The sequence below is a fragment of the Eucalyptus grandis genome, chromosome 10, assembly GCF_016545825.1.
Source record: "Eucalyptus grandis isolate ANBG69807.140 chromosome 10, ASM1654582v1, whole genome shotgun sequence".
Classification (NCBI taxonomy): Eukaryota; Viridiplantae; Streptophyta; class Magnoliopsida; order Myrtales; family Myrtaceae; genus Eucalyptus; species Eucalyptus grandis.
This window is the reverse complement of record NC_052621.1, coordinates 23,158,209-23,176,355: the sequence shown is the minus strand read 5'-3', so window position 1 is coordinate 23,176,355 and position 18,147 is coordinate 23,158,209. Positions and strand designations below refer to the sequence as shown.

At 39.8% G+C, this 18,147-nt stretch overlaps 2 protein-coding genes across 2 annotated transcripts; one reads left to right on the top strand and one right to left on the bottom strand.

Moving 5' to 3' along the window:
* The first annotated feature begins 434 nt into the window (after window positions 1-434).
* LOC104451691 lies at window positions 435-2,552 on the top strand. The gene is made up of 3 exons (XM_039302913.1): window positions 435-684; window positions 990-1,084; window positions 1,908-2,552. The coding sequence occupies exons 1-3, from the start codon at window positions 435-437 to the stop codon at window positions 2,550-2,552; spliced, it is 990 nt and encodes a 329-aa protein (XP_039158847.1).
* A 2,727-nt stretch (window positions 2,553-5,279) lies between these two features.
* LOC120288769 (putative receptor like protein 25) lies at window positions 5,280-5,924 on the bottom strand. Its single transcript, XM_039302912.1, has one exon. The coding sequence runs from the start codon at window positions 5,922-5,924 to the stop codon at window positions 5,280-5,282; it is 645 nt and encodes a 214-aa protein (XP_039158846.1).
* Window positions 5,925-18,147: the final 12,223 nt, after the last annotated feature.

Below are 18,147 nucleotides of genomic sequence, written 5' to 3'. Positions count from 1 at the left end.
AATCTAGAAATACAAAGCAAGGCTTGTGCCGAAAGGCTACTTGCAACAACCAGGTATCGACTATACCGAAACTTTCACTCTTGTTGCTCACCTTGATACTATTCGGGCACTCATAACCCTAGCAGCACAAAAAGAATGGAAGATCCATCAATTAGATGCAAAGTCAGCATTCCTATATGGATATCTTCAAGAAGAAATATACATAGAACAACCACAAGGCTTCCTCAAAGGCCAAGAAGAAAAAGTTCTCAAACTCAAGAAAGCCCTGTATGGGTTAAAGCGTGGTATAGTAGAATCGATGAATACTTCATCGAGCAAGGATTCAAGAGGAGTATGAGCGAGCCAACGCTCTACATCAAAACCCAAGGTAAGTCCGACACTCTTATTGTCTCTTTGTATGTGGATGATCTCATCTATACAGGAAACAATGAGACATGATCCAAGAATTGAAAGAAGAAATGATGAAGACATTTGAGATGACGGACTTGGGTTTGATGCATTATTTCATTGGCATCGAGATCGACCAAAATGAAAGATTTTTTATCTCGCAAAAGAAATATACTGAGAACCTCCTGAAGAAATTCAAGATGAACTATTGCAAAGCAATTTCAACTCCACTCATGACAAATGAGAAACTATTGAAGGAACATGGAGCAGAAAAAGCTGATGCCTCCCTCTACAAAAGTCTGATTGGCAGTCTGCTATATTTCACTGCCACACAAGCGGATATTATGTATGCAACAAGTCTACTATCACAATTCATGCAAAGTCCAAGTCAAATTCACTTTGGAGTTGCCAAGAGAATTCTCAGATACTTATGAGGAACTATAGATTACGGCATTTGCTATCGGCCAAGTGCAAACGCCAAGCTCATTGGCTACATTGATAGCGACTAGGCAAGTTTAGCTAATGATAGAGAAATACTATTAGCTATGCATTCACATTGGGCTCTGGAATATTCTCATGGGAATCCAAAAAACAAAACTCAGTGGCACAGTCTACTGCAAAAGCTAAATACATCGGAGCTGCTACGATCGCCATTCAAGCAATATGGCTTCAAAGAATTCTAGAAGATATTGGAGAAGTACAAACAAAACCGACTCCGTTAGTTTGTGACAATAATTCGGTGATTGCTATATCAAAGAATCCAGTATTCCATGGAAGAACCAAATATATCGACATCAAATATCACTTTGTACGAGAGGTGCAAAAAAACATAGAGATCAAACTCAAATATTGCAAGATCGAGGATCAAGTAGTGGACATATTCACTAAAGTACTATCACCAGCCAAGTTCGAGACATTGCGGGAAATGCTTGGAGTAACACGAAATTGGATCAAGGAGGAGTGTTAAATTATTGATCCAATTTCTAGAAACTTCAAGATAGACATGAGTTAGAGAAGTCAAGAAAAATCCTAGAAGAGTCCATAAAATTATCTCTGCAAATGGCAGAGGTTTTTGCCTAGAAGAGTCGGTTATTCAAGAAAAAAATTGCAAAAAATCTACTAGAAGTCAAAGACGGTGGGCCATAAGTCAGTGGAGCTCCCTTATAAATAGGAAGGGGGGAGCGCAGTAGACCAACAAGGTAAGCAAGCTCCTTCCCCTTCCCTTTGTACTAAAACTAAATAATAAAATACTTCTTTTTGTTCCCTTGTGCTTCTTTGCTGCCACTCTCTTTTACACATTCTTATTATTACTTTTCCAATCATTTCTTGCCCACATTATTTTTTGCTCTCTTGATAGTTCACACACAAAACACTCCCTTGCACACACATCAAACACACATTTCCGCAAATACCAAGAGGAACCAGCATCCTCATCCTCCTTGGCATCCCAAAGTTTGGGAGAACTCAAGAGCTTGTATGACTGCATTGATGACTTGCTACAGTTGCCTCACACTCAACAGGTTCTTTCCCACCTGAGAAGTCCTGCCGAAGAGTTGTTGGATGCTTCTGTCATGCTGTTAGATGTTTGCAAGAATGTGAGGGAAGCTTTCTCACAGATGAAGGAATGTGTCCAGGAGCTGAAATTTTCTTTGCGAAGAAGGAAAAGAGGAGATTCCAGCTTCGCCTTTGAAGTAGAAGCATACATCAGCTCTACGAAAAAGTTGAACAAAGTAATCTGCAAGTACTTGAGAAATTTGAAGAAGAAAGGCTCCAAGAAGGGCTCTCACAATGAAGCTACCCTTAGCATACTAACTGAAGCTGGAGAGATCAGCTTTTCTGTAATCGGGTCCCTCTTAGGTTTCCTTGCTCTGACAAGTGCAAGAAGGAAGCCTAGAGGCTGGTCTCCAGTGTCAAAACTGTCAAAACTGCTGGAACCTAAACGCGTATCATGTGACGAAGGAAAGGCAACCCCCAAAGTGCAAGGCTTGGATGCCATCGCTCTCTCTCTCAGATCGAACAAAGACATCAATAATCAAGTAGGTGATCTCTCAAAGCGATTGGAGGAACTAGAGCTGAGCATTCAAGAAATTGAGGATGACTTAGAATGCATTTTCCGGCGCCTGGTGAAATTGAGGGTTTCCCTTCTCAACATTGTTAGCCACTAGAAAACCATAGTCTCTAGAAATGACAATTTGAGAATGGCATCCATAGTACAGTTTCTGTAACATGTACAATATGGCATTTTGTCATTCAAGATCGACAACCTATATATACATGAACACCTTCAGATTAAAGATCTATCCCACTTCTCTCCCCCAGTACTTCCATAATGATTCTGTTTCTTGACACAAGTTTTTGGCTTGGTTTGCATTGATCTGAATTATGTATGTGACTCAGGAAAAAGAAAATGAATTACTGTCATCATCTGTGGAGTTTCGAGAACACAAGTTTTTGGCTTGGCATAAGATCATGCAATTCACGTCTCTAGCACCCTTAAATGTCTCGTATGATCGGGAGAATGACATCACAAGTGCTATAAATTTCGTATAACGCTTCAATTTAAGGTCATAACTTTTCTTTTAATTACTTGCAACATTAATTAAAAATCATTAACTTCAGTGCCATCGAAGATTCATGGAGCCGAAAAACAACATAAAATTGATTTAACATAAATATGATGTTGTGGCTCACCGGAGAGATGAAGTCAGGAAAAAAGTGAAGTCGTTTTGGCCATTTTGTTGCCCCAAATCAATTTGAAGATGAAGTCCTAATTTAACCGAAAGGATTTCAATTTCGTTAAGAGTAATGATGTCTAAGTATCGTTCTCGTTGTTTGATTCCATGGGGAAGAAAAGAAAACCACAACGTATTGTTGATTTTTGGTCATAAGAAAGGGAAAAGATTCAATCAGAAACAGACAAAGAACCAATCAGTCAAGCAGAAGAAGAAAGCGAAGCGAAACAGAATGACCTCATCTTGAAGGAGGAAGTAAGGGTAGGAGAGCCCAAAAACCTCGAACCAATGTTCTTGCCTTGCTTTGTGCAATCGAAGCCACCGTGAATGTCCTTTACGGGGATGAGGTCAGCGGCAGCGTCGAAGATGAGCACATGAAGAACATGATCCTTCACTATATGTGGTAGCTTAACCTAGTCGGCGTCAGCCATGAGGATGCCGAGTCGTGAATGAGAAAGAGAGGATACATTGGACAGATAACAGAGAGAAGGAGAGAGAAAGAGGACGTGTCATCGTTTGTGAAGAAATGGAATGAGCTGGAATGTGGGCGTAGTCTACTATGGACTTAATTATTAAAAAGAAAAACCACGTCAGATTTAAATCTTTTTAAAAAAAAGTCATGTAGGACGAATTACTGGAATAGGCACTCATTTGAACGATTTTATACGGATATGGTAATCAAGTGATAAAAAAAAAATTGTGATGTTCAAGTGAATGTAAAAATTATGACAGTTGTAGTGTTCTTATACTTTATTATCACTTGACTGGGCCTAAACCCTTCGTAAGAAATGCAGATTGATTACTTGTTACTTGTTTATGTCTATAGAATTGTCAAGTAACCTCCCCATGTATATCCCTCCAGTATTTCGCACGTGAACTTCAAACATCAAATGTGTGATGATCAATGAATAATCGGCGGATGTGGAAACCTAGTTTGGAGGAGGCGCTGTGAAACAAATTGCATAAATAATAAACTTTCATGAACAAAATTATGAATTACGGTTCACACTAGCCATGACAACGTTACTCCGACGAGCAGCAATCCGTGTTTCTTCCACCTACTTGTCATGGGATGAAGTATGAATGTGAGTCAATTTTTAGAGCGAGTGAATTGCTGAACATAGTAATGCTTTACTCTGCACAGGATGACATAACTGTCGTTGGGAAAGGGAGGATTGATAACTGGACAGAAAGAGAAACGAGAAAATAGAGGATTTGGTATCATCCCATGTTTTGCTTCAAGACACTGACTCAGTGGCTCTACTGGAGCGTTTCGCTGACGTTGTAGAATTCAAAGTCTTCTTGTAATTTGGGTCATAAATTAGATTACTTGATTGGAAATGTTTGGGGTGCCAATTTCTCTTGCTATAGAGTTTTTGTTCCATGGCTCAACACACAAGAGACACTAGAGTTATCTTTAGGGAATCGATGTAAAATGGTCGCTGGCAGGCTGATCTAATGACTTGGATTTTACCGGTGAATATCTTCCATTATCACTCAAGCATACGACATAATACATGGCAAGGAAGTCTTTGTTCGCTGTTCTTGAAGGTATGTTAATCAGGTCCATGGTAGCATCTTTTATCTAGGATACGATCTATGGGTAGAATGTGACCGTTAATAAAGACTTGCGAGGCTATGGGCATGACCATGTGGTACACATATTACTTTGTATTTGGATAGTTAATTATTGGGGAGCACTCTTTTCTTTATACATATATTACTGAACATTGTTCAATTCCACGTTGACACGTGTTTTCTATGAAAAAAAAATGGATAATAGCTTACGATCCGCAGTCTACTATTGACCAGCAAATTCAAAGGTTTCAGTGTTGATCCTTCAGGACGTATTACCTTGCTGATTAATTTACTAACTACGTTGGCTGAATGGGTTAAGGCCAATCTTCACTTCTTATTCATCATGAATAAATAAAGGCTATGCACACGAGAAGATAGATAAGATATCTGTAGAGGTTGATAGCATTTGTTTCATGCTTTTTGTTTTTTGCTTCTTTTTTAAGCCGGAGGCACCAACAAACATGAAGAGAAACAACAGAACCAAGCCTTCATAAAGGAAATCACATTTCAAGTTGGTTTGGTGACATCCTTATTCATTGTGTCTATATTACACAATTTAAAGAGACAACTCCTCAAACAATTTCAATGTCCATGAAGTTGGTTGGCCATCCACTTTGGCTTCTCCTTCCACTCGGTTGCTTTTCTTTCCAGCATGCTCACACCTCGTGCAAGCCATTTGGGCCTTCCTGTTTCAAATGCAATGAATGCTGTGGAAATCCCAATTACAACTCCAGAAGCATAACCTATCCACACTACTTTCTGTTTGAGCCAACTCTCATGCACTTCATGGTTGAAAGATGGTGAAGACGATGGTGGAGGAGGTTGAGCATCCCAAGGGCATGCTGTCGGCAATGGAGTTCCACATAAGCATGGATTTCCTCTAAATGAGTCACTTGAAAATGTGCTTAATTGCTTGTCTTGTGGAATTTGACCGATGAGTTGGTTCTTTGAGAGGTTTAAGTACCCAAGGAATGTCAAATCTCCCAATTTTCTAGGAATTACCCCACTAAGCTTATTCGAAGAAAGGTCAAGCCATTCAAGATTAGTCAAGTCCCCTAGAGTCAAAGGGATGGAACCTGTGAAGTGATTATGAGAAAGGTTAAGGCCTATGAGAGATTGAAGATGTCCAATAACTATTGGGATATCCCCTTGGAAAAAATTGTTTGACAAGTCAAGGGTTGTGAAGATGGTCAAGATCTTCACTAGCACAATATCTTGCCCTTTCATGGTCACGGTCACGGAATTTTCATATGATGCCGATCGTGCCATATATAATGATTTTTCTCGCCCACTTTCAACATTCACCATTGCTTCCAATTTCATTATCAAGTTAGTTGGCAAAGGACCACTAAAATTGTTGTTGGAGAGATCCAAAATGTGTAACTTGGGAAAGAGGTGAGCTCCTTTTGGAATATTCAAAAGATCCTTAAAATTGTTGGACCTCAAAATGAGAACTTTTAGTTCTGAAAGTGTCCCCAACCATCTTGGAAATGTGTCCTCTATCTGATTGTTGCTAAGATCTAGAACTTCCAAATATTTACATTTGACAAGGGATCGGGGCAATGTACCTTCAAACCGATTTTGACTCAAGTCAAGAGTCATCAAGCTACATCTTGAAGAAATTGATAGAGGAATTGTGCCTTCAAGGTGATTCATTTGCAAGTTCAAAATTGATAGATTGATGCTAAAATTTGTTAAGCACCGGGGCAAGCTACCTGTTAAGCCATTATTAGACAAGTCGATCACCAGAGCTCGGTGGCATTGCATAACAGAGAAGTGACCTTTCCAATCATATTATTACTCACAATGGAATAATAAGTGTGGTGGGAGATGGAAGTGGAATTGGCCCCACAAACTTATTCATGGACAAATCTATTGCATCCAATGAGGAATTTAAGAAAACCTCTATGGGCCACTGTCCAATAAAACTGTTGTTGGAAATAATTAAAGAAGAAAGAAAGGGAAAGGAGAGTCCAAAAGTAGTGAGGTTGATCCTACCATGAAATTTGTTGGATTGCAAATCAATGTACCCCAAATCCGATGCTTCCAGCCAATGTGGGAAGATATCACTGAACTCATTGTGACTCGAGAAGTAATGATGATAACTTTGAGCATTTGACTAGGGAGCGTGGTAATGGTCCTTCTAATTTATTGTTTTCCAAGACTAGATCCAAGAGATCAGTTATATTTCCAAAACATGGTGGCATATTTCCAGAGAGATTATTGTAAGACAAATCTAATGATCGAAGTGAACTCAACCGACAAATTGAAGAGGGGATCTCACCGACGAAACCATTGTTGGAGGCAAGAAAGTTCAAAGTAGAAGGTGGAGGGATCAGGAGTGGTCCTTGGAGTAAGTTGCTCTCAATGTGAAAACTCAACAATCTCTTCCAGTGCATTTGTTGTATACCTCCCTCCAGAAGATTAAAAGAGAGAAGTAATATTTCCAACGTATCATGGCTTATTCCCAAAAACCACATTGGGATCTCCCCACTAATCCTATTGTAAGAGAGGTCTAAGTGTGTTAACCTTTTGATGAACTCAGGAAGTATGGAATTTGGGTCAAATTGCAAGAAGGCAACCGTAACACTTCAAGGTTTGGAAACGTATAGTTAATTTTCTCAGAGATTAGATTTAGTTCATGGGAAATATAGAGAGACTTGAGATTTTTAAGCTTTGCAAAGATTTCAAATTCTATAATGCCGCTAAAACTATTCACCCCTAGACTTAGAGACATGAGTTGGGTGAGATTACCTAGTGACGAGGGGAGAAATCCTATGAATTTGCAACCACTAAAATCTAAAACTGTCAAAGTTGTCATATTACCAATTGAATCAGGTATTTCTCCTGAAAAGCTTGTTTCCTGGAGAGACAAGGATCTGAGAGGACCATTCCAATTGGATTTGGGAAGAATCCCAGATAAGTCATTGGAACTTACATCAAGAACAGCAAGATTCGGTAATCGAAAAATAGTATCAGGAAATATCCCTCCTAAGGAACAAGAAGAAACACTTAAATGTGTCAAAGAAGAAGACAAATTTGCAAAGGACATTGATGAAATCATGGACATGTCTACATCATCAAGAACAAGCTTTCTTATTGTTGTAAGATTCTGAATAAGCATTGTGAAGGTAGAATTTTCCAACGTAAGAAAAGAGACTAAGCTTGATTCAATAGAATTGTAGGAAAGATCAAGTGACACCAGCTTGGAGAGGTGAGAAATTTCATTAGGAACGGTACCCAAAAATTGTGAATGAGAGAGATTCAAATGAGTCATTTTTGTAAACACGCTCAGATTAGGTGAAATGGATGAACCAGCAAAGCTATTACCGAAAAGATTGAGATTTCGAAGATGGCGAAGGAGAAAGAGGGAGCTGTTGGAATGGAGAGCACCACGAAGACAGCTGCAAGTGAGATCAAGCCCGATGACATTACCGGTGACTCCATCGCAAGTAACACCTTCCCACATGCAACAGTCCACACCCTCATTCCATGAGTTTGTCTTTGGATAAGATGTGACATCATAAAACAAATAACATGAGTAAGATGCCTCGGTATCAAGCACAAAGGAATTCTTAAAATGAAGCAACGCATCACGCTGTTCAGGAGGGCAAAGAGGCGAGGAAAAGGAAAGAGAAGTATGTGAGAAAAAGAGGAAACCAAGGAGGCCAAGGATTTGATGCCAATCCATTTCGCAGTTTAAAAAAAAAAAATGCGGGTGAGTTAAGTGGTGGGGAAGCCTGCTTCAACTTATATAGCCCTTCGTGCGAAACGATCGACACAAGTCCTTTGTCGAAGGTTAAAGTCCTCCTGACATTACAATACTGGAGACAATTTGGTTTTCTTTATTGTCTTGGTGGAGTTAGTTCAGTGTAGAAAATTCTAAGTGGCATGGTGTTTTCATGGAAAAGTCTTCCAGAATCGTCCTTCTGGGGTGATGTCTTGCCACATGTACATAATCCCATGTCACAGAACTAACAACTCTATTTGACAATCAACGAATTTGATTTTCTTAGACTCTTTAATGGTATTTTCTATTTGTATTTGTAAATGAGCTAAACAATATGCTGGTCGATGCCACGAGAAAGGATTACCTGATGACTGCTCCATTTTGTACGTCCACTTTCATTTATAAAGACTTAGCGTGGTTCTAATGTTGATTTGTCTACTAAAAGCACAGAAAATATTGATAAGTATGAAACTTATATAGCCATTCTAAGTCTTCTCTAGAAGGTCTGCTGGGGGACTCACATTGTAGCAATTTGAAGCCTCCAGTAATTTTGTCAAATATAAGAGCAAATAAAAGCCCAGAAAAGTTATTTGACACTTCAATCAAAAAACAATTATATATATATATATATATATATATATATATATACATGTATATGTATGCATCCGTTACTTTAATCACATCTAAACATGACATATAAGAGTAATTTCGCATTAATATTTCTTAAAGTTAAATAGCACGGTGTTAAGATATTTCGCATTATTTATCTACAAGGTTCAATATATGTTTAATATACATGTGGTCTCCCTATTTTTTAAGTTTACGATTTTGCATTGGATATTCTACATGTAAAAGTCAAGATAAAGTGCTAAAATATAGTCAAATTCAATAAAATGTTTGTCAAATATTTCATGGTTGCGATATTTTATGGCAGAATTCTGTCTTTTGCTCGAGCACAATGGCTATAGGACAGCGGCGTATTTAATTATTCATGCTTAGAAGTCAAAAGTCTTCTTGAAATGACTTAATTGTCTTGGTGGGTGGGTGTGGAAAATGTTGAGAATTCAGGGTTCGGTGCACTTAATTGTCTTAGTGGGGTTGCCTTGGTGCGGAAATTCTTGGTGCCATAGAATTTCTACCTTGGCTGAATATATTAAAGACTATGGAGGAGTTTTCAGGACATCCATCGTGAGTGGGCATTGACAAATTGGTACTTTTTTTTTTGTCGGTCCTACTCTACTCCTACTTTTTTTTTTTTTTTTTCCAGTTGAGGTTCGACACACTCAATTATCTTGGTGGGGTTACTTGGATGTGGAAATTTTTAGTGCCATATAATTTCTACCTTGGCTAAATGAATTAAGACAGTGGAAGAGTTTTCAAGGCATCCATTATGAATGGGCATTGCTAAATTGGTTTTTTTTTTTTTTTTTGGTCGGTCCTACTCTACTTCTACTTTAACTCTTACTCTTAGACTTTTTGTCATACTTCCTTACAGGGCGTGGGACTCGAACCCCGCACGTGATATAAAATCGTAATTTGGCATTAATATTTCTCAAAATTAAATAGCGTGGTGTTGAAATATTTCGCATCACTTATCTACAGGGTTCATATATGTTTAATATACATGTGGTCTCCCCATTTTTTAAGTTTGCAGTTTTGCATCGGATACTCTACATGTAAAAGTCAGGATAAAGTGATAGAATATTGTCAAGTTCAATAAAATGTTTGCCAAATATTTCATGGTTACGATATTTTATGGTAGAATTCTCTATCTTTCGCTCGAGCACAATGGCTATAGGACAGCGGTGTATTTGATTATTAATGCTTAGAAGTTAATAGTCTTCTTGAAATGACTTAATTGTCTTGGCTGGTGGGTGTGGAAAATGCTAAGAAGTCGAGGTTGGGTGCACTTAATTGTCTTGGTGAGGTTACTTGGGTGTGGAAATTTTAGTATTATAGAATTTCTACCTTGGTCGAATGCATTAAAGACAATGAAGGAGTTTTGAGGGCATCCATTATGAATGGGCATTGACAAATTGTTTGTTTTTTTTTTTTTTTTGAGTCAGTCCTACTTTGCTCCTACTTTAATTATTACTTTCAAACTTTTATCCTACCTTATTGCAAAGCATGAGAGTCGAAACCCACACGTCATACTATATCGTAAGTTGGGATTAATATTTCTCAAAGTTAAATAGCATGGTGTTAAAATATTTCGCATTGCTTATCTACAGGGTTCATATATGTTTAATATATATGTGGTCTCCCTATTTTTTAAGTTCACGGTTTTGCGTTGGATATTCTACATATAAAAGTCAAGATAAAGTGATAAAATATCGTTTAATTCAATCAAATGTTAGCCAAATAGTTCATGGTTACGATATTTTATGGTAGAATTCTCTGTCTTTTGCTCAAGCACAAGGGCTATAGGACAGCGGTGTATTTAATTATTAATGCTTATAAGTCAAAAGTCTTCTTAAAATGACTTAATTGTCTTGGTGGGTGGGTGTGGAAAATTCTAAGAAGTTGAGGTTAGGAACACTTAATTGTCTTGGTGGGGTTACTTGGGTGTGGAAATTCTTACTGCCATAGAATTTCTATCTTGGCTAAATACATTAAAAAAGTGGAGGAGTTTTCGGGGCATCCGTTATGAATGGTTATTGATAAATTGGTGCTTTTTTTTTTTTTTTTTTTTTTTGGTCAGTACTACTTTACTTATATCCTAACTCTTACTTACAGGCTTTTGTCCTACCTCCTTGCAAGACGTGACAATCGAAACCCACATATGATATTAAATCATAATTTGGGATTAATATTTCTCAAAGTTAAATAGTGTAGTGTTAAAATATTTCACGTCACTTATCTATAAGGCTCATATATGTTTAATATACATGTGGTCTCCCTATGTTTTAAGTTTATGGTTTTGCGTTGGATATTCTACACGTAAAAGTCAAGGGAAAGTGCTAAAATATTGTCAAATTCAATAAAATGCTTGCCAATATTTCATGGTTAGGATATCTAATGGCAGAATTCTGTGTCTTTTGCTCGAGCACAATGGCTATAGGGCAGCGGTGTGTTTAATTATTAATCCTTAGAAGTCAAAAATCTCCTTGAAATGACTTAATTGTATTGGCGGGTGGGTGTGGAAAATGTTGAGAAGTCAAGGTCCGGTGCACTTAATTGTCTTAGTGGGGTTGCTTAGGTGTGGAAATTCTTGGTGCCATAGAATTTCTACCTTGGCTGAATATATTAAAGACTATGGAGGAGTTTTCAGGACATCCATCATGAATGGGCATTGACAAATTGGCGCTTTTTTTTTTCTTGGTTGAGGTTTGGCGCACTCAATTATCTTGGTGGGGTTACTTGGATGTGGAAATTTTTAGTGCCGTAGAATTTCTACCTTGGTTGAATGAATTAAAAGCCAGTGGAAGAGTTTTCAAGGCTGCATTATGAATGGACATTGATAAATTGGTTCTTTTTTTTGGTCAGTCCTACTCTACTCCTACTTTAACTCTTACTCTTAGACTTTTGTCATACCTCCTTGAAAGGCGTGAGAGTCGAAACCCACACGTGATATTAAATCGTAATTTGGTATTAATATTTCTCAAAATTAAATAGTGTAGTGTTAAAATATTTCGCATTGCTAATCTACAGGGTTCATATATGTTTAATATACATGTGGTCTCCCTATTTTTAAGGTTTGTGGTTTTGCGTTGCATATTCTACATCTAAAAGTAAAGATAAAGTGCTAAAATATAGTCAAATTCAATAAAATGTTTGCCAAATATTTCATGGTTGCGATATTTTATGGCAGAATTCCGTCTTTTGCTCGAGCACGATGGCTATAGGACAGCGGCGTATTTAATTATTCATGCTTAGAAGTCAAAAGTCTTCTTGAAATGACTTAATTGTCTTGGTGGGTGGGTGTGGAAAATGTTGAGAAGTCAGGGTTCGGTGCACTTAATTGTCTTAGTGGGGTTGCCTAGGTGTGGAAATTCTTGGTGCCATAGAATTTCTACCTTGGCTGAATATATTAAAGACTATGGAGAAGTTTTCCGGACATCCATCATGAATGGGCATTGACAAATTTGTACTTTTTTTTTGTCGGTCCCACTCTACCCCTATTCTTACTTTCCTTTTTTTTTTTCGGTTGAGGTTCGGCGCACTCAATTATCTTGGTGGGGTTACTTGGATGTGGAAATTTTTAGTGCCGTAGAATTTCTACCTAGCTGAATGAATTAAAGACAGTGGAAGAGTTTTCAAAGCATCCATTATGAATGGACATTGATAAATTGGTTCTTTATTATTATTTTTTTGGTCGGTCCTACTCAACTCCTACTTTAACTCTTTCTCTTAGACTTTTGCCATACCTCCTTGCAAGGCGTGAGAGTCGAAACCCACACGTGATATTAAATCGTAATTTGGTATTAATATTTCTCAAAATTAAATAGTGTAGTGTTAAAATATTTTGCATCGCTTATCTACAAGGTTCATATATGTTTAATATAGATGTGGTCTCCCTATTTTTATGGTTTGTGGTTTTGCGTTGCATATTCTACATCTAAAAGTAAAGATAAAGTGCTAAAATATAATCAAATTCAATAAAATGTTTGCCAAATCATTTTCGGATGATTGCATGAGGCATCGAAATTCGCTTAGGTGAGAAAAGAACCAAACTTGCAAAATTTCTGGGGAGGCTCGCATGATTTTTTCCGTATTTTCTTTAAAACGATTAAGAGACAAAAACATTTCAGCTAAAATCATGTTGACGCAGTTTTGCCCTCTCAAAACCTGATCAACCACCCATGCCATTGAGGGACTTATGGCGTTTCTTTGATGGGGAAAATGATGAACCCGAAAAAGGCTAAAAGGAAAATTTCACTTTTTTGGGTCATGGGTTGATTTTCAAAACAAGCAATCAAAAATGTTAGTGGGCAGGTGTTATGGTTGCTTTCAAGAGTTCGCCTCACAACATGGACTTCAGTTCTTAAAAGCCGTGCTAACCCACGCAACGGGTCAATGCCTGTTGGTGGCCTAACAAGCCGATTCTCAAGAGACTTTCCAGTGATGATGCTATATTCCTCCAGAGTTGGGGTTAGCTCGAACCCACCGAACATAAAAGTGGATGTCATCGGGCACCAAAAATGTGTCATGGCCTGCAGGACTTCAGGATGAACAAAGATTTGGAACAATGATAGGAGATGACTGACTTTGGCTTTCACGTGCTCTTGGGCAAACTGGTCCAATTGACCCCACCATCTGAAGAGCTCTACTTTGGGAGCGGGAATGAACTGGATATCGTCTTCTCCCATCACATATAAACTGGGACTCGAAAAACCTGTCCTAAATTGCCATGGGCCAATAAATAAGGACTGAGTAAGAGTAAAGAAATTACTTTACTTTTAAAGAAAATGGCAAGCACAAAGACATACAGATGGGACGTGCGGCTCGATTTCTAACTGAGAAGGTTTATTGAAATTAAAAGGGTATCCGCTCGTCGCAATCTCGCGTTAGCAGCATACCCTCCTAACATCGGCTAAGAAATTCGAGGAAAAGAAAGGCAACCTCTACATCGTAGTCTCGCGTTCAAGGTCGTATCTTTCTTAACACCATCCTAGAAATCCTATGGCGGCCCAGGTCCGGCGGCCGGGTTGTGTGTGCCATGTGTAGTGCTAAAACATTTAAGGATGCACAGCAATTTATAATCACAAAACATTTTATTTTGACAGAATTAAAAAAAAAAAACTCTAAGCTATTACCTGCACAAAAGAAAAAAAAACCCAAGTCAGCAAAGCATTTAAACAAAGATAAAATGGCCTAAGTCCTCAAATTCCCCAGCGGAGTCGCCAAGCTGTCGCGACCTCTCTTTTTTTGACGCCCGCAATCGAGTACGGGCACCTAAGGAGGGTAATGGCTCAGCTGAAATTAGTTATGCCCGGACTCTCCCAAGTCTACCAATTCACGACTTTAATAGTCTAAGTTTTAAACCTGTAAATTAATTTTAAAACGGAGTCGCCACTAATCGGTTTGGGGTGGGTCGATTAGAAACCCAAGCGAAGTATCGGGAGAAATACTCGCTCCTGCGAAACCAGAGAAATTAGGATCGGGGACTTGATTACTCTAGTTAATCATTAATGCCCTTTCGGTACCTAATCTTGTTTAAACCCTAAGGTTTTTTGGATGTTCGAGGGATTTTCCGTGCATTTTTTGGAGGAAAATTTTTTTGAGTCTTTTTCTAATTTTTTGCACATCAAAGGGATTTTTGGATTTTTAGTATTTTTAGAAAATACAAGTCTTTTTGGCTCTTTTTTTTGGATTTTGGCATTTTTTGGAAAATATGAAATACTTTTTATTTTTTGATTTTTTTGGAAAATAAAATATTTTAATCATTTTTTATTATTTTTCGATTTTTACTGGAAATTAAAATATTTTAAATATTTTTGGAAAATAAATTATATTTTGGATTTTTTTTTGGAAAATAAATTATTTATTATTTATTTATTTAAAATATTATTTAAAATAAAATTTAAAAAGCCGACCCGACATGGCCGCGTTGCGGGCCCGACTCAGATTTTTTGTCTTTTTTCTTTTTTTATTTTTTTATTTTATTGAAACGGCGTCGTGGCCGAGCGTTTGAGGCGCCCAGCCCGGCCCGACGACTCCGCTCCACGACCCGGCTCCCCAGCGAAAACCCTACCCGAATCCGACTTGAATTGCGACCCGGTTCCTACCGTGCCCAAATTGCAAACCCTACCTGATTTTCCGGGTCCGGATCCACTTCGCGACCCGGAAAATCGCAAACCCCGGGGTTTGCGAATCCGCGGCGCCGAGGACGGGAGCCGAGGCGTTGGCGGCAACGGCGACTACGGCAGTGGACGGCGACGACGAAGGCGACAACGGCGACGGCGACAACGGCTAGGTCAATGGGAAACGGCTACGATGAATGGCAATAAGAATAGCGACATTTTTTTTACCTTCTCTCGAACGGGGATGGGGACGGCGACAATGCCAGATCGAAGGCAGCAGCGGCGGAGGCGTTCGACGGCAATGAGGGTGAGGACATACTGGTGACGACCACGGCGAACAACGACGGCGGGGCTCGAGACGGCGGCCTGGGGCTCAGCTACGATGACAATGAGACGGTGGCACGGCGGGATTTGGCACAGCAGCGGCGTCGGGGAGTGGTGTCAGTGCCGCGGAGGGGCTCAGTCACCCCAGATCTGCGACGCAGCTCTCGGCCGGACCTTCCTTAGCCTTGGTTCTCTCTCACTCCGGCCAGATCCGAGCCTCCACCGACTAGATCTGACCTCGTTGGACTCGCTCGCCGCCAGCCTCCCCCGAAGTCTCTCAGTGGGAGGTCGGCTGAGCTCGTGACCCGATTTCTCTCTTGCTTACTCTTCGATTCCTCCCCTGAAGTCTCTCAGTGGGAAGATCTCGGAGCTCACTCTCCGTTCTTCGTCGTCGACATTGTGGGCTATTTATAGGCGAGGGGGTGGCCGATCGATGGAACTTCGACCGCTGGTCCCCTTCGCGCGCCGAGCGGCCCTCGACGGCCAAACCAGTGTCCCATCCGATGCCAGCTGCTCCCCGCACGTCCTCATCCAACGCCAGCTGCCCCCCCTGCTCCATGTGCGCTACTGTTCCTCCCTTCTGCTCTGGCGTCACTCGCGTCCTCTTCTCCGGCGCGTGCTGCTTATCCGATTGGAGAAGACGACAACAGGAAGAAGAAGACAAGGGAGAAGGGGCTGGGCTGAGTTAGGTCGCGACTGGGCCTCGCGGACCTATGCGAAGGAAAAGAAAAGAGGGAGGGGCTGGGCTTTGAAGGCCCAGCCCTTGTGGCTGCTGGCTTCTGTTTTTCTTTTTGTTTTTTCTTGTTTTTATTTGTTTTTTGTTGTTTTCTCTTTTTATTATCTATTTATCCGAAAAAAGGCAAAATATATAAATAAAGAAACTAATTAATTAAAAAATGAAATTTAGGCGTCAACAAATAGCCAAGGCCGACTCAATAGTTAGCAGTCTTCCGGCGTAGTTGGGCGTTGTCTCGCACCATCGAGCACAACAACGTCTACTTCTAGACGGCATTCCACTAGGGAGCATCAGTCCAGTCTCCACTACAGCCGGCATCCGTTGACTTGGGGCGTCCCATATAGGGGCATCGTTTGGCTTAACAGCTTGTGACAGATTCTCATAGCCCTCACACGATCATTCAATCCCGGCCAAGGACACCGTACATTACACTCAAATGTCTCAATTAAAATAGTGAACTTGGCCTATTTTCTTCATATTAAAAACACCCGGTAAAATTATCGTGTGTGGGTACACGGTCATATTGAACTAGAAAATTAATATCCTCCATTTTAAAATCCCACTAGTTGATATAGTATCTAAAAACATTTTTAGTGTCAAAACCCGACACCCGGTATTTTCTAATTAAATACCAAAATTTTATAATTTTGAAATAAATACTCAAAATCACAATTGCCACTCAATTTGCACAAATTAATATTCAATTGCATAAACTAAGCACACCACTGCAATCAGCATGAAATTCCTATTATTGACTATCTTGGTATAATTTCCCGAAAAAATTAAATAATTAAATAAATAGAAAAATTAATTAAATAAATGCAAATAAATCCAATAAATGCAAACCTAGGCCGGAAACGCTAATTTAACCACCTAAACGAGCCTAGAAAATTAATGCACCTATCCACATAATAATACAATCTATTTAGCCCATAATCAATCTATTCTAACCACTTAACAATCATAATTAAGTAATTAAATCACTAATCAAAACTAACTAACCACCTAAGCCATACTTAGCCTAATCTAAGTACCTACTAAACGTCATTAATTCCCTAAGCAGAGTTTAGCTAGTAAACTCATCAATTTTGCGGGCCGATGAGTTCACGGCGACAGTGACATGGAGGCGAACGACAAACAAGCCTACAGCGACACCAAGCGAGGTCCAGACAGGCCTGGAAAAGCACACGAAGCTCACAGCTGGGCTATGAGGTTCGGCTTCTGCTCTTGTGGCTTGGTTGGAAAAGGCCACAGCGGGGCTAGGCGACGACGGCAAGGGCTTGGGGACAACTACGGTGACTTCCAGGCGGTCGGAGGCAGCTCGATGGACGGCGACGAACATGGGACCGACGGCCTAGACACGTGGCTTGGCTCGCAGGCATGTAGGCTGGCGTGCGACGAACGAGCTTCGAGCAGCTTCACAAGGGCACGACGACGCTTGGACGGGCAGCAAGGGCGATCGACGAGTTGCTACGGCTTCCCTTTGGTTCTTGAGCTCTCAAATGACATCAACAATGGAGAAAGTAAGGCTGGAGAAGAAGAGGAAGACAGTTGCTGAAGAGGGGGCCACAAAATATCCAAACACTCATCACACTTGCCCCACCATGTTTAGCCTTCATCCTTAGCCACTTTGCTACACCAAGGCTTCTCCAACAAGCCTCCTAAGTGGCTGAAATGTTGCTCCCCCCTTGGCCTACGAATTTTGTAACATTTCCCGTCCAATTTCATTCAATTCCTCTCCAAATGAACCCAATTGATGCCCCAAAAATTCAGCCAAGGGGTCCACACTTAATTCCACATTTTTCCTTGCCAAATAATCCAACTTGATGGCCAAATGTGCAACCAAAAACGATCCTCAAATTTTCCTGGTCTAAAATAGCCCTACTTTGAATTTTTGCCAAAAACTCGGGTTTGCAG

What these genes read in the sequence shown, in the direction of transcription:
- LOC104451691 (XM_039302913.1), top strand. Translation starts at nt 435, where the DNA reads ATGATCCAAGAATTGAAAGAAGAAATGATGAAGACATTTGAGATGACG. An exon ending in TGATGCCTCCCTCTACAAAA is followed by an intron (nt 685 to 989) that starts GTCTGATTGGCA and finishes AACAAAACTCAG; the next exon opens with TGGCACAGTCTACTGCAAAA. An exon ending in TTCTAGAAGATATTGGAGAA is followed by an intron (nt 1,085 to 1,907) that starts GTACAAACAAAA and finishes CACACTCAACAG; the next exon opens with GTTCTTTCCCACCTGAGAAG.
- LOC120288769 (XM_039302912.1), bottom strand. Translation starts at nt 5,924, where the DNA reads ATGAAAGGGCAAGATATTGTGCTAGTGAAGATCTTGACCATCTTCACA.